Genomic DNA, 24,034 nt, shown 5'->3' with positions numbered 1-24,034 from the left:
CGGTGACTCGCTCTGACTGGGCTGTGGTGGGAGTGTCGGGGAGTCGGTGACTCGCTCTGGGCTGTGGTGGGAGTGTCGGGGAGTCGGTGACTCGCTCTGACTGGGCTGTGGTGGGAGTGTCGGGGAGTCGGTGACTTGCTCTGGGCTGTGGGAGTGTCGGGGAGTCGGTGACTCGCTCTGGGCTGTGGTGAGAGTGTCGGAGTCGGTGACTCGCTCTGACTGGGCTGTGGTGGGAGTGTCGGGGAGTCGGTGACTCGCTCTGGGCTGTGGTGGGAGTGTCGGGGAGTCGGTGACTCGCTCTGGGCTGTGGTGGGAGTGTCGGGGAGTCGGTGACTCGCTGTGGGAGTGTCGGGGAGTCGGTGACTCGCTCTGACCGGGCTGTGGGAGTGTCGGGGAGTCGGTGACTCGCTCTGGGCTGTGGTGGGAGTGTCGGGGAGCGGTGACTCGCTCTGACCGGGCTGTGGTGGGAGTGTCGGGGAGTCGGTGACTCGCTCTGACTGGGCTGTGGTGGGAGTGTCGGGGAGTCGGTGACTCGCTCTGACTGGGCTGTGGTGGGAGTGTCGGGGAGTCGGTGACTCGCTCTGGGCTGTGGTGGGAGTGTCGGGGAGTCGGTGACTCGCTCTGGGCTGTGGTGGGAGTGTCGGGGAGTCGGTGACTCGCTCTGACTGGGCTGTGGTGGGAGTGTCGGGGAGTCGGTGACTCGCTCCGACCGGGCTGTGGTGAGAGTGTCGGGGAGTCGGTGACTCGCTCTGACTGGGCTGTGGTGGGAGTGTCGGGGAGTCGGTGACTCGCTCTGACCGGGCTGTGGTGGGAGTGTCGGGGAGTCGGTGACTCGCTCTGACCGGGCTGTGGTGGGAGTGTCGGGGAGTCGGTGACTCGCTCTGGGCTGTGGTGGGAGTGTCGGGGAGTTGGTGACTCGCTGTGGGAGTGTCGGGGAGTCGGTGACTCGCTCTGACTGGGCTGTGGTGGGAGTGTCGGGGAGTCGGTGACTCGCTCTGACTGGGCTGTGGTGGGAGTGTCGGGGAGTCGGTGACTCGCTCTGACCGGGCTGTGGTGGGAGTGTCGGGGAGTCGGTGACTCGCTCTGACTGGGCTGTGGTGGGAGTGTCGGGGAGTCGGTGACTCGCTCTGACTGGGCTGTGGTGGGAGTGTCGGGGAGTCGGTGACTCGCTCTGACTGGGCTGTGGTGGGAGTGTCGGGGTGTCGGTGACTCGCTCTGGGCTGTGGTGGGAGTGTCAGGGAGTCGGTGACTCGCTCTGGGCTGTGGTGGGAGTGTCGGAGTCGGTGACTCGCTCTGACTGGGCTGTGGTGGGAGTGTCGGGGAGTCGGTGACTCGCTCTGACTGGGCTGTGGTGGGAGTGTCGGGGAGTCGGTGACTCGCTCTGGGCTGTGGTGGGAGTGTCGGGGAGTCGGTGACTCGCTCTGACTGGGCTGTGGTGGGAGTGTCGGGGAGTCGGTGACTCGCTCTGGGCTGTGGTGGGAGTGTCGGGGAGTCGGTGACTCGCTCTGACTGGGCTGTGGTGGGAGTGTCGGAGTCGGTGACTCGCTCTGACTGGGCTGTGGTGGGAGTGTCGGGGAGTCGGTGACTCGCTCTGACTGGGCTGTGGTGGGAGTGTCGGGGAGTCGGTGACTCGCTCTGGGCTGTGGTGGGAGTGTCGGGGAGTCGGTGACTCGCTCTGACTGGGCTGTGGTGGGAGTGTCGGGGAGTCGGTGACTCGCTCTGACTGGGCTGTGGTGGGAGTGTCGGGGAGTCGGTGACTCGCTCTGACCGGGCTGTGGTGGGAGTGTCGGGGAGTCGGTGACTTGCTCTGGGCTGTGGTGGGAGTGTCGGGGAGTCGGTGACTCGCTCTGACTGGGCTGTGGTGGGAGTGTCGGGGAGTCGGTGACTCGCTGTGGTGGGAGTGTCGGGGAGTCGGTGACTCGCTCTGACTGGGCTGTGGTGGGAGTGTCGGGGAGTCGGTGACTCGCTCTGGGCTGTGGTGGGAGTGTCGGGGAGTCGGTGACTCGCTCTGACTGGGCTGTGGTGGGAGTGTCGGGGAGTCGGTGACTCGCTCTGGGCTGTGGTGGGAGTGTCGGGGAGTCGGTGACTCGCTCTGACCGGGCTGTGGTGGGAGTGTCGGGGAGTCGGTGACTCGCTCTGACTGGGCTGTGGTGGGAGTGTCGGGGAGTCGGTGACTCGCTCTGGGCTGTGGTGGGAGTGTCGGGGAGTCGGTGACTCGCTCTGACCGGGCTGTGGTGGGAGTGTCGGGGAGTCGGTGACTCGCTGTGGGCTGTGGTGGGAGTGTCGGGGAGTCGGTGACTCGCTCTGACTGGGCTGTGGTGGGAGTGTCGGGGAGTCGGTGACTCGCTGTGGGCTGTGGTGGGAGTGTCGGGGAGTCGGTGACTCGCTCTGACCGGGCTGTGGTGGGAGTGTCGGGGAGTCGGTGACTCGCTCTGGGCTGTGGTGGGAGTGTCGGGGAGTCGGTGACTGGCTCTGACTGGGCTGTGGTGGGAGTGTCGGGGAGTCGGTGACTCGCTCTGGGCTGTGGTGGGAGTGTCGGGGAGTCTGTGACTCGCTCTGACCGGGCTGTGGTGGGAGTGTCGGGGAGTCGGTGACTCGCTCTGGGCTGTGGTGGGAGTGTCGGGGAGTCGGTGACTGGCTCTGACTGGGCTGTGGTGGGAGTGTCGGGGAGTCGGTGACTCGCTCTGGGCTGTGGTGGGAGTGTCGGGGAGTCGGTGACTCGCTCTGACTGGGCTGTGGTGGGAGTGTCGGGGAGTCGGTGACTCGCTCTGACTGGGCTGTGGTGGGAGTGTCGGGGAGTCGGTGACTCGCTCTGGGCTGTGGTGGGAGTGTCGGGGAGTCGGTGACTCGCTCTGACTGGGCTGTGGTGGGAGTGTCGGGGAGTCGGTGACTCGCTCTGACTGGGCTGTGGTGGGAGTGTCGGGGAGTCGGTGACTCGCTCTGGGCTGTGGTGGGAGTGTCGGGGAGTCGGTGACTCGCTCTGGGCTGTGGTGAGAGTGTCGGGGAGTCGGTGACTCGCTCTGACCGGGCTGTGGTGGGAGTGTCGGGGAGTCGGTGACTCGCTCTGGGCTGTGGTGGGAGTGTCGGGGAGTCGGTGACTCGCTCTGACTGGGCTGTGGTGGGAGTGTCGGGGAGTCGGTGACTCGCTCTGGGCTGTGGTGGGAGTGTCGGGGAGTCGGTGACTCGCTCTGACTGGGCTGTGGTGGGAGTGTCGGGGAGTCGGTGACTTGCTCTGGGCTGTGGGAGTGTCGGGGAGTCGGTGACTCGCTCTGACTGGGCTGTGGTGGGAGTGTCGGGGAGTCGGTGACTCGCTCTGGGCTGTGGTGAGAGTGTCGGAGTCGGTGACTCGCTCTGACTGGGCTGTGGTGGGAGTGTCGGGGAGTCGGTGACTCGCTCTGGGCTGTGGTGGGAGTGTCGGGGAGTCGGTGACTCGCTCTGGGCTGTGGTGGGAGTGTCGGGGAGTCGGTGACTCGCTGTGGGAGTGTCGGGGAGTCGGTGACTCGCTCTGACCGGGCTGTGGGAGTGTCGGGGAGTCGGTGACTCGCTCTGGGCTGTGGTGGGAGTGTCGGGGAGCCGGTGACTCGCTCTGACCGGGCTGTGGTGGGAGTGTCGGGGAGTCGGTGACTCGCTCTGACTGGGCTGTGGTGGGAGTGTCGGGGAGTCGGTGACTCGCTCTGACTGGGCTGTGGTGGGAGTGTCGGGGAGTCGGTGACTCGCTCTGGGCTGTGGTGGGAGTGTCGGGGAGTCGGTGACTCGCTCTGGGCTGTGGTGGGAGTGTCGGGGAGTCGGTGACTCGCTCTGACTGGGCTGTGGTGGGAGTGTCGGGGAGTCGGTGACTCGCTCCGACCGGGCTGTGGTGAGAGTGTCGGGGAGTCGGTGACTCGCTCTGACTGGGCTGTGGTGGGAGTGTCGGGGAGTCGGTGACTCGCTCTGACCGGGCTGTGGTGGGAGTGTCGGGGAGTCGGTGACTCGCTCTGACCGGGCTGTGGTGGGAGTGTCGGGGAGTCGGTGACTCGCTCTGGGCTGTGGTGGGAGTGTCGGGGAGTTGGTGACTCGCTGTGGGAGTGTCGGGGAGTCGGTGACTCGCTCTGACTGGGCTGTGGTGGGAGTGTCGGGGAGTCGGTGACTCGCTCTGACTGGGCTGTGGTGGGAGTGTCGGGGAGTCGGTGACTCGCTCTGACCGGGCTGTGGTGGGAGTGTCGGGGAGTCGGTGACTCGCTCTGACTGGGCTGTGGTGGGAGTGTCGGGGAGTCGGTGACTCGCTCTGACTGGGCTGTGGTGGGAGTGTCGGGGAGTCGGTGACTCGCTCTGACTGGGCTGTGGTGGGAGTGTCGGGGTGTCGGTGACTCGCTCTGGGCTGTGGTGGGAGTGTCAGGGAGTCGGTGACTCGCTCTGGGCTGTGGTGGGAGTGTCGGAGTCGGTGACTCGCTCTGACTGGGCTGTGGTGGGAGTGTCGGGGAGTCGGTGACTCGCTCTGACTGGGCTGTGGTGGGAGTGTCGGGGAGTCGGTGACTCGCTCTGGGCTGTGGTGGGAGTGTCGGGGAGTCGGTGACTCGCTCTGACTGGGCTGTGGTGGGAGTGTCGGGGAGTCGGTGACTCGCTCTGGGCTGTGGTGGGAGTGTCGGGGAGTCGGTGACTCGCTCTGACTGGGCTGTGGTGGGAGTGTCGGAGTCGGTGACTCGCTCTGACTGGGCTGTGGTGGGAGTGTCGGGGAGTCGGTGACTCGCTCTGACTGGGCTGTGGTGGGAGTGTCGGGGAGTCGGTGACTCGCTCTGGGCTGTGGTGGGAGTGTCGGGGAGTCGGTGACTCGCTCTGACTGGGCTGTGGTGGGAGTGTCGGGGAGTCGGTGACTCGCTCTGACTGGGCTGTGGTGGGAGTGTCGGGGAGTCGGTGACTCGCTCTGACCGGGCTGTGGTGGGAGTGTCGGGGAGTCGGTGACTTGCTCTGGGCTGTGGTGGGAGTGTCGGGGAGTCGGTGACTCGCTCTGACTGGGCTGTGGTGGGAGTGTCGGGGAGTCGGTGACTCGCTGTGGTGGGAGTGTCGGGGAGTCGGTGACTCGCTCTGACTGGGCTGTGGTGGGAGTGTCGGGGAGTCGGTGACTCGCTCTGGGCTGTGGTGGGAGTGTCGGGGAGTCGGTGACTCGCTCTGGGCTGTGGTGAGAGTGTCGGGGAGTCGGTGACTCGCTCTGACCGGGCTGTGGTGGGAGTGTCGGGGAGTCGGTGACTCGCTCTGGGCTGTGGTGGGAGTGTCGGGGAGTCGGTGACTCGCTCTGACTGGGCTGTGGTGGGAGTGTCGGGGAGTCGGTGACTCGCTCTGGGCTGTGGTGGGAGTGTCGGGGAGTCGGTGACTCGCTCTGACTGGGCTGTGGTGGGAGTGTCGGGGAGTCGGTGACTTGCTCTGGGCTGTGGGAGTGTCGGGGAGTCGGTGACTCGCTCTGGGCTGTGGTGAGAGTGTCGGAGTCGGTGACTCGCTCTGACTGGGCTGTGGTGGGAGTGTCGGGGAGTCGGTGACTCGCTCTGGGCTGTGGTGGGAGTGTCGGGGAGTCGGTGACTCGCTCTGGGCTGTGGTGGGAGTGTCGGGGAGTCGGTGACTCGCTGTGGGAGTGTCGGGGAGTCGGTGACTCGCTCTGACCGGGCTGTGGGAGTGTCGGGGAGTCGGTGACTCGCTCTGGGCTGTGGTGGGAGTGTCGGGGAGCCGGTGACTCGCTCTGACCGGGCTGTGGTGGGAGTGTCGGGGAGTCGGTGACTCGCTCTGACTGGGCTGTGGTGGGAGTGTCGGGGAGTCGGTGACTCGCTCTGACTGGGCTGTGGTGGGAGTGTCGGGGAGTCGGTGACTCGCTCTGGGCTGTGGTGGGAGTGTCGGGGAGTCGGTGACTCGCTCTGGGCTGTGGTGGGAGTGTCGGGGAGTCGGTGACTCGCTCTGACTGGGCTGTGGTGGGAGTGTCGGGGAGTCGGTGACTCGCTCCGACCGGGCTGTGGTGAGAGTGTCGGGGAGTCGGTGACTCGCTCTGACTGGGCTGTGGTGGGAGTGTCGGGGAGTCGGTGACTCGCTCTGACCGGGCTGTGGTGGGAGTGTCGGGGAGTCGGTGACTCGCTCTGACCGGGCTGTGGTGGGAGTGTCGGGGAGTCGGTGACTCGCTCTGGGCTGTGGTGGGAGTGTCGGGGAGTTGGTGACTCGCTGTGGGAGTGTCGGGGAGTCGGTGACTCGCTCTGACTGGGCTGTGGTGGGAGTGTCGGGGAGTCGGTGACTCGCTCTGACTGGGCTGTGGTGGGAGTGTCGGGGAGTCGGTGACTCGCTCTGACCGGGCTGTGGTGGGAGTGTCGGGGAGTCGGTGACTCGCTCTGACTGGGCTGTGGTGGGAGTGTCGGGGAGTCGGTGACTCGCTCTGACTGGGCTGTGGTGGGAGTGTCGGGGAGTCGGTGACTCGCTCTGACTGGGCTGTGGTGGGAGTGTCGGGGTGTCGGTGACTCGCTCTGGGCTGTGGTGGGAGTGTCAGGGAGTCGGTGACTCGCTCTGGGCTGTGGTGGGAGTGTCGGAGTCGGTGACTCGCTCTGACTGGGCTGTGGTGGGAGTGTCGGGGAGTCGGTGACTCGCTCTGACTGGGCTGTGGTGGGAGTGTCGGGGAGTCGGTGACTCGCTCTGGGCTGTGGTGGGAGTGTCGGGGAGTCGGTGACTCGCTCTGACTGGGCTGTGGTGGGAGTGTCGGGGAGTCGGTGACTCGCTCTGGGCTGTGGTGGGAGTGTCGGGGAGTCGGTGACTCGCTCTGACTGGGCTGTGGTGGGAGTGTCGGAGTCGGTGACTCGCTCTGACTGGGCTGTGGTGGGAGTGTCGGGGAGTCGGTGACTCGCTCTGACTGGGCTGTGGTGGGAGTGTCGGGGAGTCGGTGACTCGCTCTGGGCTGTGGTGGGAGTGTCGGGGAGTCGGTGACTCGCTCTGACTGGGCTGTGGTGGGAGTGTCGGGGAGTCGGTGACTCGCTCTGACTGGGCTGTGGTGGGAGTGTCGGGGAGTCGGTGACTCGCTCTGACCGGGCTGTGGTGGGAGTGTCGGGGAGTCGGTGACTTGCTCTGGGCTGTGGTGGGAGTGTCGGGGAGTCGGTGACTCGCTCTGACTGGGCTGTGGTGGGAGTGTCGGGGAGTCGGTGACTCGCTGTGGTGGGAGTGTCGGGGAGTCGGTGACTCGCTCTGACTGGGCTGTGGTGGGAGTGTCGGGGAGTCGGTGACTCGCTCTGGGCTGTGGTGGGAGTGTCGGGGAGTCGGTGACTCGCTCTGACTGGGCTGTGGTGGGAGTGTCGGGGAGTCGGTGACTCGCTCTGGGCTGTGGTGGGAGTGTCGGGGAGTCGGTGACTCGCTCTGACCGGGCTGTGGTGGGAGTGTCGGGGAGTCGGTGACTCGCTCTGACTGGGCTGTGGTGGGAGTGTCGGGGAGTCGGTGACTCGCTCTGGGCTGTGGTGGGAGTGTCGGGGAGTCGGTGACTCGCTCTGACCGGGCTGTGGTGGGAGTGTCGGGGAGTCGGTGACTCGCTGTGGGCTGTGGTGGGAGTGTCGGGGAGTCGGTGACTCGCTCTGACTGGGCTGTGGTGGGAGTGTCGGGGAGTCGGTGACTCGCTGTGGGCTGTGGTGGGAGTGTCGGGGAGTCGGTGACTCGCTCTGACCGGGCTGTGGTGGGAGTGTCGGGGAGTCGGTGACTCGCTCTGGGCTGTGGTGGGAGTGTCGGGGAGTCGGTGACTGGCTCTGACTGGGCTGTGGTGGGAGTGTCGGGGAGTCGGTGACTCGCTCTGGGCTGTGGTGGGAGTGTCGGGGAGTCTGTGACTCGCTCTGACCGGGCTGTGGTGGGAGTGTCGGGGAGTCGGTGACTCGCTCTGGGCTGTGGTGGGAGTGTCGGGGAGTCGGTGACTGGCTCTGACTGGGCTGTGGTGGGAGTGTCGGGGAGTCGGTGACTCGCTCTGGGCTGTGGTGGGAGTGTCGGGGAGTCGGTGACTCGCTCTGACTGGGCTGTGGTGGGAGTGTCGGGGAGTCGGTGACTCGCTCTGACTGGGCTGTGGTGGGAGTGTCGGGGAGTCGGTGACTCGCTCTGGGCTGTGGTGGGAGTGTCGGGGAGTCGGTGACTCGCTCTGACTGGGCTGTGGTGGGAGTGTCGGGGAGTCGGTGACTCGCTCTGACCGGGCTGTGGTGGGAGTGTCGGGGAGTCGGTGACTCGCTCTGGGCTGTGGTGGGAGTGTCGGGGAGTCGGTGACTCGCTCTGGGCTGTGGTGAGAGTGTCGGGGAGTCGGTGACTCGCTCTGACCGGGCTGTGGTGGGAGTGTCGGGGAGTCGGTGACTCGCTCTGGGCTGTGGTGGGAGTGTCGGGGAGTCGGTGACTCGCTCTGACTGGGCTGTGGTGGGAGTGTCGGGGAGTCGGTGACTCGCTCTGGGCTGTGGTGGGAGTGTCGGGGAGTCGGTGACTCGCTCTGACTGGGCTGTGGTGGGAGTGTCGGGGAGTCGGTGACTTGCTCTGGGCTGTGGGAGTGTCGGGGAGTCGGTGACTCGCTCTGACTGGGCTGTGGTGGGAGTGTCGGGGAGTCGGTGACTCGCTCTGGGCTGTGGTGAGAGTGTCGGAGTCGGTGACTCGCTCTGACTGGGCTGTGGTGGGAGTGTCGGGGAGTCGGTGACTCGCTCTGGGCTGTGGTGGGAGTGTCGGGGAGTCGGTGACTCGCTCTGGGCTGTGGTGGGAGTGTCGGGGAGTCGGTGACTCGCTGTGGGAGTGTCGGGGAGTCGGTGACTCGCTCTGACCGGGCTGTGGGAGTGTCGGGGAGTCGGTGACTCGTTCTGGGCTGTGGTGGGAGTGTCGGGGAGCCGGTGACTCGCTCTGACCGGGCTGTGGTGGGAGTGTCGGGGAGTCGGTGACTCGCTCTGACTGGGCTGTGGTGGGAGTGTCGGGGAGTCGGTGACTCGCTCTGACTGGGCTGTGGTGGGAGTGTCGGGGAGTCGGTGACTCGCTCTGGGCTGTGGTGGGAGTGTCGGGGAGTCGGTGACTCGCTCTGGGCTGTGGTGGGAGTGTCGGGGAGTCGGTGACTCGCTCTGACTGGGCTGTGGTGGGAGTGTCGGGGAGTCGGTGACTCGCTCCGACCGGGCTGTGGTGAGAGTGTCGGGGAGTCGGTGACTCGCTCTGACTGGGCTGTGGTGGGAGTGTCGGGGAGTCGGTGACTCGCTCTGACCGGGCTGTGGTGGGAGTGTCGGGGAGTCGGTGACTCGCTCTGACCGGGCTGTGGTGGGAGTGTCGGGGAGTCGGTGACTCGCTCTGGGCTGTGGTGGGAGTGTCGGGGAGTTGGTGACTCGCTGTGGGAGTGTCGGGGAGTCGGTGACTCGCTCTGACTGGGCTGTGGTGGGAGTGTCGGGGAGTCGGTGACTCGCTCTGACTGGGCTGTGGTGGGAGTGTCGGGGAGTCGGTGACTCGCTCTGACCGGGCTGTGGTGGGAGTGTCGGGGAGTCGGTGACTCGCTCTGACTGGGCTGTGGTGGGAGTGTCGGGGAGTCGGTGACTCGCTCTGACTGGGCTGTGGTGGGAGTGTCGGGGAGTCGGTGACTCGCTCTGACTGGGCTGTGGTGGGAGTGTCGGGGTGTCGGTGACTCGCTCTGGGCTGTGGTGGGAGTGTCAGGGAGTCGGTGACTCGCTCTGGGCTGTGGTGGGAGTGTCGGAGTCGGTGACTCGCTCTGACTGGGCTGTGGTGGGAGTGTCGGGGAGTCGGTGACTCGCTCTGACTGGGCTGTGGTGGGAGTGTCGGGGAGTCGGTGACTCGCTCTGGGCTGTGGTGGGAGTGTCGGGGAGTCGGTGACTCGCTCTGACTGGGCTGTGGTGGGAGTGTCGGGGAGTCGGTGACTCGCTCTGGGCTGTGGTGGGAGTGTCGGGGAGTCGGTGACTCGCTCTGACTGGGCTGTGGTGGGAGTGTCGGAGTCGGTGACTCGCTCTGACTGGGCTGTGGTGGGAGTGTCGGGGAGTCGGTGACTCGCTCTGACTGGGCTGTGGTGGGAGTGTCGGGGAGTCGGTGACTCGCTCTGGGCTGTGGTGGGAGTGTCGGGGAGTCGGTGACTCGCTCTGACTGGGCTGTGGTGGGAGTGTCGGGGAGTCGGTGACTCGCTCTGACTGGGCTGTGGTGGGAGTGTCGGGGAGTCGGTGACTCGCTCTGACCGGGCTGTGGTGGGAGTGTCGGGGAGTCGGTGACTTGCTCTGGGCTGTGGTGGGAGTGTCGGGGAGTCGGTGACTCGCTCTGACTGGGCTGTGGTGGGAGTGTCGGGGAGTCGGTGACTCGCTGTGGTGGGAGTGTCGGGGAGTCGGTGACTCGCTCTGACTGGGCTGTGGTGGGAGTGTCGGGGAGTCGGTGACTCGCTCTGGGCTGTGGTGGGAGTGTCGGGGAGTCGGTGACTCGCTCTGACTGGGCTGTGGTGGGAGTGTCGGGGAGTCGGTGACTCGCTCTGGGCTGTGGTGGGAGTGTCGGGGAGTCGGTGACTCGCTCTGACCGGGCTGTGGTGGGAGTGTCGGGGAGTCGGTGACTCGCTCTGACTGGGCTGTGGTGGGAGTGTCGGGGAGTCGGTGACTCGCTCTGGGCTGTGGTGAGAGTGTCGGGGAGTCGGTGACTCGCTCTGACCGGGCTGTGGTGGGAGTGTCGGGGAGTCGGTGACTCGCTCTGGGCTGTGGTGGGAGTGTCGGGGAGTCGGTGACTCGCTCTGACTGGGCTGTGGTGGGAGTGTCGGGGAGTCGGTGACTCGCTCTGACCGGGCTGTGGTGGGAGTGTCGGGGAGTCGGTGACTCGCTCTGGGCTGTGGTGGGAGTGTCGGGGAGTCGGTGACTCGCTCTGACCGGGCTGTGGTGGGAGTGTCGGGGAGTCGGTGACTCGCTCTGACCAAGTTGTGATTCTCTTGCAGCAGGCCCCTCTGGCCCAGCCCGAATCTCCCAGCGCCTCCGGAGGGGACGACACTCGCTCGGTGGCCGAGTCCGGGGAATCGGACAAGGAGTCGGTGTGCAGCAGCTCCAACGGCAACAGCGGCAAGGCCAGCGGCAAGGAGAAATCCAAGAAGGACAAGGACAAGGAGAAGAGGAGGGCGGAGTCGGTGGCCAATAAACTGGGCAGCTTCGGCAAGAGCCTGGGCAGCAAGCTCAAGAAGAACATGGGCTTCATCCACAGCAAGGGCAGCAGGGCCAACGGGCAGAACGGCACCTTGGAGAAGAACCGGAAGAAGGCGCCCTTGAAGTCGCAGAAAGGCAGCAGAGAGAGCAGCGTGGCGGAGAGCACCTCGCCGGGAGACAGGCCCGTGGGCACCCTGGCAAAGTCGCAGCCCACCGACCCCTACAAGTACAGCAACGACGTCAAGCTGAGCCTCAGCATCCTGCGGGCGGCAATGCAGGGGGAGCGGAAGTTTATCTTCACCGGGCTGCTCACCACCAGCCACCGGCACCCTTACCAGGAGGAGATGATCCAGCGCTACCTGAGTGACGCCGAGGAGCGGTTCTTCGCCGAGCAGGAGCAGAAGGAGGCGGGGAAGAAGGGGCCGGCCAACGGCAGCGCGGCGAACAAGGCCGATCAGGACCTCCCGGCTCCAGCAAGGTTCGACTCCCAGGAGCGACTGGCCGAGGACTCTCCGAGCGAGCTGCCGGTGAACCCGTACAGCCCCCCGGCCCTGAGCTACGGCAGCCAGAGCGCCCCGCAGTCCCTCGCCGCCAAGCTATCCGCCTACCACGACCCTCCCTTCACCGGCGTGTTAACCATCCCGCGGCCCAGCCTGGTGACCTCCGACTTCAACTCCCAGCCACCCAGCTACCAGGAAACCAGGCGGCAGGTGGCCGGAGGCTCCTACAGTGGCCTGCCTTCCTACGCCACGCTGCCCCGGCACTGCGGGCAAGGACACCCCCCCACCGCGGGCAGCCCCGCCCACTCCTCGCGCCACGCGCCCCCCACCGAGACCGACGAGCCCCCCGACTACCCCACTTCCTCCTGCAACAGCTCCTACCACAGTTTCAGCAACGGTTTCACGGAGCAGTCGGACTGCCCGGGGCCCGAGGCGGCCCAGGACCCCGGCAAGGGCAGCCGGCCCTTCTACTCCGTCCAGCAGACCCGGTGCCGCCAGACTAACTGCAATTTCTACGGGCACCCGGAGACGGGGAACTACTGCTCGTGCTGCTACAAGGAAGAGCTGAAGAAGAGAGACCGGGAGCCCCCGTCGCACAAGTTCTGAGCTCGCCGCGTTATTCCTGCAGCTCTGCCTCCGAGGGGCGGGGGCGTCACGAGACGGGAGATGCAATAACTGCCGCGCCTGTGGGTAAAGGGCGGAGGAGGATGTCCCAACAGCCAGCACGGTGTCAAAGGTCGAGGCCGTAGTGAGGTCTGGCCTCGGGAGAGTCCGTACCAGGAGAAAGTACAAGTTTCCCAACTTTTATCTTTTTTTTTAAATTGTCTCCTTCCCGCATCCCCCCCCACCCCGACCTCTATATATTTTTTTCCGGAGATGTTGATTGTTGTTTTGGGTTTACCGAGTGTCGTATGTGACGCGCAAGAGGGAGGCTGTTACTGTTTTACTCCAATCGTCTCCCTCCCAACCACTCCGCAGGAAGCGTTACTACCCACAGCACCCCCCTCAACTCCCCCCTCCCTGACCACTGGGAACCCCAGCTCCTGAATAACCAGCGGGAGAGGGGCAAGAGACCCATCTCGGGAGGAGCTCCCCACTTCCTTAAAACAGGCTGTCCGACGAACCCCTAGAGTCCGTAGACACCCTGAATGCAGCCTTTAACTGACCCGCCACACGCTCCCTTGGACTGTGCTCCCACATGCCCGTCGGGAACCTCTGCGTGGGGCGGGGGGGCGGTGTTCCACATGTCATTGCTGCTGTGGGGCGGCGGGTTAGACTGCGAGCCCAAGGCCACAGGTGGAGGAGAGCACAGGAGCCCAGCCTGCCTGATGATCGGACACGCCTGCATGTGATCGAGGTGTGCAAGGGGGTTACAATAATAGTGCAAGCTTAACATTCCATCCGACGATTGTGCGAGAGTGACAGTCCATCCGATAGTGCGAGCGTGGCACTCCATCCCACGATAGTGCGAGCGTGACACTCCATCCCACGATAGTGCGAGCATGACACTCCATCCCTCGACAGTGCGAGCGTGACACTCCATCGGACGACAGTGCGAGCCTGACACTCCATCGGACGACAGTGCGAGCCTGACACTCCATCGGACGACAGTGCGAGCCTGACACTCCATCCCACGACAGTGCGAGCCTGACACTCCATCCCACGACAGTGCGAGCGTGACACTCCATCGGACGACAGTGCGAGCGTGACACTCCATCCCACGACAGTGCGAGCCTGACACTCCATCGGACGACAGTGCGAGCCTGACACTCCATCCCACGACAGTGCGAGCGTGACACTCCATCCCACGACAGTGCGAGCGTGACACTCCATCGGACGACAGTGCGAGCGTGACACTCCATCCCTCGACAGTGCGAGCGTGACACTCCATCCGACGACAGTGCGAGCGTGACACTCCATCCCTCGACAGTGCGAGCCTGACACTCCATCCCACGACAGTGCGAGCGTGACACTCCATCCGACGACAGTGCGAGCGTGACACTCCATCCCTCGACAGTGCGAGCGTGACACTCCATCCCTCGACAGTGCGAGCGGGACACTCCATCCCTCGACAGTGCGAGCGGGACACTCCATCCCTCGACAGTGCGAGCGGGACACTCCATCCCTCGACAGTGCGAGCGGGACACTCCATCCCTCGACAGTGCGAGCGGGACACTCCATCCCTCGACAGTGCGAGCGGGACACTCCATCCCTCGACAGTGCGAGCGGGACACTCCATCCCTCGACAGTGCGAGCGGGACACTCCATCCCTCGACAGTGCGAGCGGGACACTCCATCCCTCGACAGTGCGAGCGGGACACTCCATCCCTCGACAGTGCGAGCGGGACACTCCATCCCTCGACAGTGCGAGCGGGACACTCCATCCCTCGACAGTGCGAGCGGGACACTCCATCCCTCGACAGTGCGAGCGGGACACTCCATCCCTCGACAGTGCGAGCGGGACACTGTGCAGGGAGGAGGTTGCAGCGGTCGGGGAGATTGCAGGGCGCGGCCGATGAGAGACATTCTGCGTTGTGTAGGCAGCTTCTGCTCTCCATGTTGCAGCATGGTGACAGTCCCGTGTTTGTGATCCCGTGGTGACTGGCGTGAAGAGAACTATCGCTCAGATTACAGTTCGACTCACGCTCGCAGTCCGAGCCATTCCAAAAACTGACGGCCGCGTACCCGCTGCACTGTGGGGGAAATGTCAAGTGCCCGGCGGTTGGAGTGAGCAGATTCCCCTCCCTCCGTACTCGCTCATTACAGGCAGTGAACAGCGCAGTTCCCCCCTGATGAGTTCGTGTTGGAGTCGGTATTGGGTAAGAGGTGGTTCATTTTAATGGGGGGTGGGGTTTGGGGCTTTGAGAAATTGTCAACAGCAGATGAGCCAGCGTTCCCAGATCCAAGAGTTCCCAGTGAGATTCCAGCATTTCCCGCTCCGCACAGGCTGTCTACTGAGAGCTCTGTTGTCCTTGTACCTGCTGTCACTGACTCCCGCCACCAAAGGCCATGGGATTTTAGGAATATATCCGATTAAATCCCATTTTAACAAAAAGACGCACTAGTCCCTCTCCTCCACAATTAACTGCCTGCTCTTAAAATCCCAGGTTCAAGGGGCACTGAAACATGCGATTTAACAAAATGCACTTTCATTAAGGGCTTGTTAATTGCACAGAAAAATAAACTGCTTTCCAGTTATTTTGTTAGAATAAATTGCAGCTATTAAAGCATTTAGATTTGGTGTCAGCGTGGCTCAGTGGGTAGCACGCTCGCCTCGGAGTCAGAAGATCGTGGGTTCAAATTCCACTCCACAGTCTTGAGCCCATAATCCAGGTTGACGCTCCCAGTGCAGTACTGAGGGAGCGCCGCACTGTCGGAGGGGCGGTACTGAGGGAGCGCCGCACTGTCGGAGGGGCGGTACTGAGGGAGCGCCGCACTGTCGGAGGGGCGGTACTGAGGGAGCGCCGCACTGTCGGAGGGGCAGTACTGAGGGAGCGCCGCACTGTCGGAGGGGCGGTACTGAGGGAGCGCCGCACTGTCGGAGGGGCGGTACTGAGGGAGCGCCGCACTGTCGGAGGGGCGGTACTGAGGGAGCGCCGCATTGTCGGAGGGGCGGTACTGAGGGAGCGCCGCACTGTCGGAGGGGCAGTACTGAGGGAGCACCACACTGTCGGAGGGGCAGTACTGAGGGAGCGCTGCACTGTCGGAGGGGCAGTACTGAGGGAGCACCGCACTGTCGGAGGGGCAGTACTGAGGGAGCGCCGCACTGTCGGAGAGCCAGTACTGAGGGAGCGCTGCACTGTCGGAGGGGCGGTTCTGAGGGAGCGCCACACTGTCAGGAGCGTTCCCTCAGTCTGTGGTGGGGGGGTTTGGAGAGGCGAGCGTTCCCTCCCGCCATCTCTATCGATGATGTGGGGGCCTTCCCTCGGGCACATTCCCTCCCGTTAGAGAGCTCTTGGGGTCTGGTGGCGAGGGGTGAGGGCGACCCCAATGTAGGTTAAAGGGGGAGCAGGGACTCTGCACTCTGTACCCCGGTCTTAGCATTCAATGTAGGGAAAGGGGGAGGCCACTCAGCCCCTCAAATACTCCCCACCCTCACTATAACACTAACCCTTACACCCCACCCTCACTATAACACTAACCCTTACACCCCACCCTCACTATAACACTAACCCTTACACCCCACCCTCACTATAACGCTAACCCTTACACCCCACCCTCACTATAACGCTAACCCTTACACCCCACCCTCACTATAACACTAACCCTTACACCCCACCCTCACTATAACACTAACCCTTACACCCCACCCTCACTATAACACGAACCCTTACACCCCACCCTCACTATAACACGAACCCTTACACCCCACCCTCACTATAACACTAACCCTTACACCCCACCCTCACTATAACACTAACCCTTACACCCCACCCTCACTATAACACTAACCCTTACACCCCACCCTCACTATAACGCTAACCCTTACACCCCACCCTCACTATAATGCTAACCCTTACACCCCACCCTCACTATAATGCTAACCCTTACACCCCACCCTCACTATAACACTAACCCTTACACCCCACCCTCACTATAACACTAACCCTTACACCCCACCCTCACTATAACACTAACCCTTACACCCCACCCTCACTATAACGCTAACCCTTACACCCCACCCTCACTATAACACTAACCCTTACACCCCACCCTCACTATAACACTAACCCTTACACCCCACCCTCACTATAACGCTAACCCTTACACCCCACCCTCACTATAACACTAACCCTTACACCCCACCCTCACTATAACACTAACCCTTACACCCCACCCTCACTATAACGCTAACCCTTACACCCACCCTCACTATAACACTAACCCTTACACCCCACCCTCACTATAACGCTAACCCTTACACCCCACCCTCACTATAACGCTAACCCTTACACCCCACCATCACTATAACGCTAACCCTTACACCCCACTCTCCGTCAGACACTAACTGGGACTTTTGCTACATTGAAAGTGCTATATAAAGGCAGTTTGTTGTTATTTTAACTGAGCCCCTGGGTTGGAGACTGAGCCACTGTCAGGGGCATTACCCGGTGCCACTGACAGAGCAAGTGAGGAACTGGGCACACAGCAGCACGTGTGGGTCTCAGCAAGCCATGCCAGTCCACATCTTGTGCCCACGTCTGTGTATCAGCTTCTCCAGCACATGCCCCTGTGAAAGGGGAACTTGGCTGTACTCTGGGGGTGTCGGTGGGGGGGGCTGAGCTCACTAACTCCAGCTCCTCTGGTGCTGGTGCCGAGTGCGGAAGGTGCAGACTTGAACTAGACACAGACCCTCCGCTCCCACCCTTTAGATTTCTCGGGAAGGACAGGATCTGCGGGGACAGCTCAGCTTCCACAGAGGCGTCTGCTGGGACGGGTGAAGGGGAAGGAGAGACCATTGACTAACAGAAATAGCGGGAGCGAGATGTCTTGCGCGAGTTCTCCTTTCCTCGCTACTTCTGCATTTAGAAGCGTTGAATGTTATTTTTAATATAGAGTGCGGGTAGAATTGGGAAGAGATGGAACACTGACAGTGAGAGCCAGAGAGTGAGATTGAAGGACACAGATTGCAGCTGTCGCTTGTCCCCCAATCTCTCCACAATCTGCAGTATGGGGGGCCCAGTAATTACCATTGAACTCTGGGGGTCCGAATCCTGTTGCCTTGATGATGAGAACTGTAAATTGTCACTGTACAAAGTTAATAATTTTTAAAATCTCACACGGGCAGCCAGACCCTTCCAGAAGTTTCCATTCCCCTCCCCCCACCCCCCGTGGAGGTGACTGAGAACCACCAGCATTATGTTTATCTCGGAGAGGGTTCGACGGTCCAGTGTGCAACACACTCATGACTTTCTGTAAATTTTCAATGCTGTGTGTTAGAGTTAGAATGTACAGAACATAGAACATTTCTTTATTCACAGTATTTTTGGAATAAACTGAAAAATGAATAAAGCTGCGCTTTCGTTTCTCAATTCTGTTTGTGAAGGAGGCTGGGGGGAAATCTCTCTGCCACAGTGCAGCAGGTCACGGGGTTTATAGAATCAGCAACAATTGACGGGACAGGAGGTTCTCAGTATCTATACCAGCTCAGTTACCCAGACCCCCTCCCCTTCAATATTCCTCAAATGTTTATCCCTCTCCCTTTAAATGTTCAGGAGTGGGACTGAGCATCAGCTGGGGAATTACATGAAGCGATGGAAGCAGCACCTAATGCCTAAAGGCACCCCCACCACCCTGCCATTGCGGGCCTGAGCCTTATAGAGCAGGAAGATCCCAGGATAGCAGGTGGAAGATCAGTCGGTGTTACTGCTGATCCAGTGCATGAGGGCAGGGGAAGCCTTCCCTGACACTGCCAGCCTTGGCTCACAGGTGAACAGTGCCCTTGGGGTGGAGGGGGAGGGAAGCCGAGGGTACGTGTAGGTTCCAGCCCAGTGGGACAGTACCCTCGGGGTGGAGGGGGAGGGAAGCCGAGGGTACGTGGAGGTCCCAGCCCAGTGGGACAGTACCCTCGGGGTGGAGGGGGAGGGAAGCCGAGGGTACGTGGAGGTCCCAGCCCAGTGGGACAGTGCCCTCGGGGTGTGGGGGGAGGAATAGCTTGTGCGAAATGGTCTGACCAAGAGTGGGCAATGAGGACTTCAGTATCGAATCATAGAAATTTATGGCACAGAAGGAGGCTGATCGGCCCATCGTGTCCGTGCCGGCCGACAAAGAGCGAGCCAGCCTAATCCCAATTTCCAGCTCTTGGTGCGTAGCCCTGTGGGTTACGGTGCTTCAAGTGAATATCCAAGTACTTTTTAAATGCGATGAGGGTCTCTGCCTCGACCACCCTTTCAGGCAATGAGTTCCAGACCCCCAACCACTCTCTGGGTGAAAAAAGTTCTCAAATCCCCTCAAAACCTCCAACCAATTACTTTAAATCTCTGCCCCCTGGTTAGTGACCCTTCTGCTAAGGGAAATCGGTCCTTCCTATCCACTCTATCCCGGCCCCTCATCATTTTATACACCTCAATTAAATCTCCCCTCAGCCTCCTCTGTTACAAAGAAAACAACCTCAGCCGATCCAACGTGGTCGATGCGGTCTCCTCTACATTGGGGAGACCAAACGCAGATTGGGTGATCACTTTGCGGAACACCTCCGTTCAGTCCGTAAGGGGGACCCCGAGCTTCCGGTCGCCTGTCACTTTAATTCACCGCCCCATTCCCACTCGGACCTCACCGTCCGCGGCCTCTTGCATTGTTCCACGGAAGCTCAGCGTAAGCTCGAGGAACAGCACCTCATCTTCCGATTAGGCACTTTACAGCCTTCTGGACTCAATATCGAGTTCAACAATTTCAGATCATAACCTCGGCCCCCATTATATTTTTATTTTTTATCCACACTTTTGGTTTGTGCCTTTTCCTTTCTTCTCTCTCCCACACGGCAGCTGTCTCTCACTCTGCCAGCGCATTTCACACTTCATCTCGAGCCATCTTTCGTCTCTTTACCTGTCCTATTACCATCTGGTCTCGCCTTGAATATCTCTTAATGTCTCCTCACCTCTCACAAACCTTCTCTTTTGTTCTTTCATCCCCTCCCCCATTTCCCAGCCCCCAAACTGCCCTTTGTTTCATTTCCTGCCTTTGCTCTCAGTTCTGACGAAGGGTCTTCGACCCGAAACGTTGACTCTATTTCTCTCTCCACGGATGTTGCCTGACCTGCTGAGTTTTTCCAGCATTTTCTGTTATCCCAGCCTCTCCAATCTTTCCTCGTAGCTGAAGTTCTCCAGTCCTGGCACCATCCTGGTAAATCTCCTCTGTTACCCTAAGATGCAGGGTGGCAGCAGCTCCTTTATACAGGCAGAGGGTGAGCAGCCTGTGGGGGGGCGGGGTGGCAATGGCTGCAGGTCCAACACATTGGCATTGCATGCTGCCGCAGTGCCGCTCACCGCCTGCTGGCGGCGCAGCTGAGCTGGTCGAGGTTGGTGCTCAGCAGTGCCGATACTGCAGCCCTGACTGTTTAGAAAAAATGTGCACCCTGGGCTGGATCATCCCTTCCTGATCCAGCATGGAATAATGTGCAGCCCTCCCTGGGCTAGATCATCCCTTCCTGATCCAGCATGGAATAATGTGCAGCCCTCCCCGGGCTAGATCATCCCTTCCTGATCCAGCATGGAATAATGTGCAGCCCTCCCTGGGCTAGGTCATCCCTTCCTGATCCAGCATGGAATAATGTGCAGTCCTCCCTGGGCTAGATCATCCCTTCCTGATCCAGTATTGAATAATGTGCAGTTCTCCCTGGGCTAGATCATCCCTTCCTGATCCAGCATTGAATAATGTGCAGTTCTCCCTGGGCTAGATCATCCCTTCCTGATCCAGCATTGAATAATGTGCAGTCCTCCCTGGGTTAGATCATCCCTTCCTGATCCAGCATGGAATAATGTGCAGTCCTCCCTGGGCTAGATCATCCCTTCCTGATCCAGCATGGAATAATGTGCAGTCCTCCCCGGGCTAGATCATCCCTTCCTGATCCAGCATGGAATAATGTGCAGTCCTCCCTGGGCTGGATCATCCCTTCCTGATCCAGCATTGAATAATGTGCAGTCCTCCCTGGGCTAGATCATCCCTTCCTGATCCAGCATGGAATAATGTGCAGTCCTCCCTGGGCTAGATCATCCCTTCCTGATCCAGCATGGAATAATGTGCAGTCCTCCCCGGGCTAGATCATCCCTTCCTGATCCAGCATGGAATAATGTGCAGTCCTCCCCGGGCTGGATCATCCCTTCCTGATCCAGCATTGAATAATGTGCAGTCCTCCCTGGGCTAGATCATCCCTTCCTGATCCAGCATAGAATAATGTGCAGTCCTCCCTGGGCTAGATCATCCCTTCCTGATCCAGCATGGAATAATGTGCAGCCCTCCCCGGGCTAGATCATCCCTTCCTGATCCAGCATAGAATAATGTGCAGCCCTCCCTGGGCTGGATCATCCCTTCCTGATCCAGCATTGAATAATGTGCAGTCCTCCCTGGGCTAGATCATCCCTTCCTGATCCAGCATTGAATAATGTGCAGTCCTCCCTGGGCTAGATCATCCCTTCCTGATCCAGCATGGAATAATGTGCAGCCCTCCCCGGGCTAGATCATCCCTTCCTGATCCAGCATTGTGCTGAAGGAGGAAACTCCAATGGGCCCAATAGATGATTAAAGTGGAGTCTCCCCATCAATCCCATAACATAATGTGGTCACTCACTGTCCACTCTCTCTGTAACCGGTCACTCACTGTGTAAACATAGAAACATAGGAGCAGGAGTCGGCCATTCGGCCCCTCGAGCCTGCTCCGCCATTCAATGCGATCATGGCTGATCATCCAAATTCAGTACCCTGTCCCTGCTTTCTCCCCATATCCCTTGATCCCTTTAGCCTTAAGAAATATATCCAACTCCTTCTTGAAGATATTTAATGAATTGGCCTCAACTGCCTTCTGTGGTAGAGAATTCCACAGGTTCACCACTCTCTGGGTGAAGAAATTCCTCCTCATCTCTGTCCTAAATAGCTTACCCCTTATCCTTAGACTGTGACCCCTGGTTCTGGACTCCCCGACCATCGGGAACATCCTTCCTGCATCTAGTCTGTGTACAAGAGCAAGGATGTCTTACTACAGTTATACAGGGCCTTGGTGAGACCACACCTGGAGTGCAGCTTTGGTCTCCTTACCTAAGAAAGGATATACTTGCCATAGAGGGAGTGCAGCGAAGGTTCACCAGACTGATTCCTGGGATGGCAGGTCTGTCGTATGCGGAGAGATTGGGTCGACTAGGCCTGTATTCACTAGAGTTTAGAAGAATGAGAGGGGATCTCATTGAAACGTCTAAAATTCTGACACGGCTAGACAGACTGGATGCAGGGAGGATGTTTCCCCTGGCTGGGGGGGTCTAGAACGAGGGGGTCACAGTCTCAGGATACGGGGTAGGACATTTAGGACTGAGATGAGGAGAAATGTCTTCACTCAGAGGGTGTTGAACCTGTGGAATTCTCTACCACAGAAGGCTGTGGAGGCCAAGTCACTGAATATATTGAAGAAGGAGATCGATAGATTTCTAGACACAAAAGGCATCAAGGGGCATAGGGAGAGAGCGGGAATATGGTATTGAGATAGAGGATCAGCCATGATCATATTGAATGGCGGAGCAGGCTCGAGGGGCCGAATGGCCTACTCCTGCTCCTATCTTCTATGTTTCTATGTTAAGGGGTATGGGGAGAGAGTGGGAATATGGTATTGAGATAGAGGATCAGCCATGATCATATTGCAGACTCCTGCTCCTAGTTTTCTGTGTTTCTATGTCCACTCTCTCTGTAAGAAGTCACACAACACCAGGTTATAGTCCAACAGTTTTATTTGAAATCACAAGCTTTCGGATCGCTGTTCCTTCGTCGGGTGAAGTGGAGAGATGCATATAGACACAGCATATATAGTCAGAGAATAATGTCAGATGATTACAGGTAATCTTTCTAACTGCCATTTACTGCCGAGGTGTGATAAATGGCAGTTAAAAAGATTACCTGTAATCATCTGACATTATTCTCTGACTATATATGCTGTGTCTATATGCATCTCTCCACTTCACCTGAAGAAGGAGCAGCGCTCTGAAAGCTTGTGATTTCAAATAAAGCTGTTGGACTATAACCTGGTGTTGTGACTTCTGCCATTCACTCACTCTGAGCCCAGTCCTGGCTCTGTGTGGTGGGAGGAGGCGGCTCAGGGTTTGAGAAATTCCTGGGCTCTGATGCTGGGACATTGGGATGGAGGGGGCGAAGGAACTGGCAGCCAACAAGTGGGGAGCGGAGCGGATCGTTTAAAGGGAGCCGGGATCGCCTCCCCGGACTTTGGCCAGTTGCTGTTTGCTGTGAATTTCGGGCTGGGACCCAGGCGGCGGAATCTCGGGGGGAGCCGGTCCCGGGAGGGAGTCACTTGGCCGGGGATGAAGTTGCAGGAAATTCCCGAGCAGTTTCTCCGCAGTTTCCCCGGAGACGGAATTCCTGAGATTCCCGACATTCTGGCGGGGAAGCGACGGCGGAGCGGCCGAGATTCGGCGAATCATCGGCGGCCGAGGAGCGGGGCAGCGGCCGGAGAGAAGGTAAGAGTTTCCCGGGGCTCCCGGGCAGAGCCGACCCCGGCCCGTCCGGGGATCCTGCAGCGCATTCCGGGGAGAGAGAGAAGGGGAAGGGGGGGGGGGGGAGGAGAGAGACAGAGAGAGAGAGCGAGGGAGGGAAGGAGAGGGAGAGAGAGAGCAGAGAGAGAGGGGGAGAGAGAGAGAGAGGAGGGGAGAGAGAGAGAGTGGGGGAGAGAGAGAGAGGGGAGAGAGGGAGCGAGGGGGGGAGAGAGAGGGAAGGAGAGGGAGAGGGAGGAGAGAGGGAGAGAGAGACAGAGAGAGAGACAGAGAGAGTGGGGGGGGGAGAGAGAGAGAGACACCCAATTGAGATCCTACATGCAGAATTCTGTAAAAGTATCCTCCGGACTCAAAGGAAAACAGTAAACAATGCATGCAGGGCGGAACTAGGCCAATATCCATTAATAATCACTATCCAAAAAAGAGCCACCAAATTTTGGAATCACCTACAAATGAGCAACCCCCAATGCTATCACTACCACGCCCTGAAATGCCAAGAGCTGACCATAAAGAAGAATACCCTCAGTCAACTAGTCCTGGGACTCAGCGAAGTAACTACTAACAATAACCAGCCCCAGGACAGTGACAGCGTAACACAAAGAATTCGACCCAACACAATCGTCGATAAGCAAAAGGAAAAATATCTGACCTATTGGGCAGAAACAACAAAACCCCAAAGCAAACTCAATTGCTACCTGGCCCTAAACAGACAATACAACATAGCTGATTACCTGACCATGGTAAAGGATAACAAACTGAGAAGAACCTTGACAAGGTACAGACTTAGCGAACATAGCCTAGCGATGGAAAAAGGCAGACACAGGCAGACCAGGCTGCCAAGAGAGGACAGGATATGCTCTCACTGCAGTCAGGGAGTAGTGGAGACAGAGATGCACTTCCTCACAGCCTGTGGACAATATCAGGACATCAGGGAGAATTTCTACCAAAAATTCTCACAAATATGCCCTGAATTCAGAAACCTGAATGACAACCAAAAACTCCCATACCTACTGGGGGAGGAGAGAAGCTGTATAACACTGGCGGCACACTATGTTACAGCCTGCCATGAACAGAGGGACAACCAGTAAAATAAGAAAAGAGTATATATAAATAATGCGACTGTATATTTATACACTCAGGGATATACCTGTTTATACACTGTATGAATAGAACTGTGTTTATGTGTTCAACCATAAATGTATTTTGATGCTTTGGCAACATAAGATGTACC

The 24,034-nt window shown here is 60.0% G+C and overlaps 1 protein-coding gene across 1 annotated transcript in view; it reads left to right on the top strand.

Annotated features, from left to right (window-relative positions):
• Positions 1-17,611, top strand: part of LOC147086356 (OTU domain-containing protein 7B-like) — a 32,941-nt gene extending 15,330 nt beyond the window's left edge. The window contains exon 5 of the mRNA XM_085978418.1: positions 10,898-17,611. Coding sequence (XP_085834544.1) covers positions 10,898-12,205 — 1,308 coding nt within the window. The 3' untranslated portion in view covers positions 12,206-17,611. The remainder of the gene's footprint in view (positions 1-10,897) is intronic.
• The last annotated feature ends 6,423 nt before the right edge of the window (positions 17,612-24,034 follow it).

The sequence above is a fragment of the Somniosus microcephalus genome, unplaced genomic scaffold (assembly GCF_052327205.1).
Source record: "Somniosus microcephalus isolate GS21.2 unplaced genomic scaffold, FLI_Smic_1.0 unresolved_chr7, whole genome shotgun sequence".
In the NCBI taxonomy this organism is placed as follows: Eukaryota; Metazoa; Chordata; class Chondrichthyes; order Squaliformes; family Somniosidae; genus Somniosus; species Somniosus microcephalus.
Note: the sequence above shows the minus strand (reverse complement) of the source record. Positions and strands in the feature narration are given on the sequence as shown.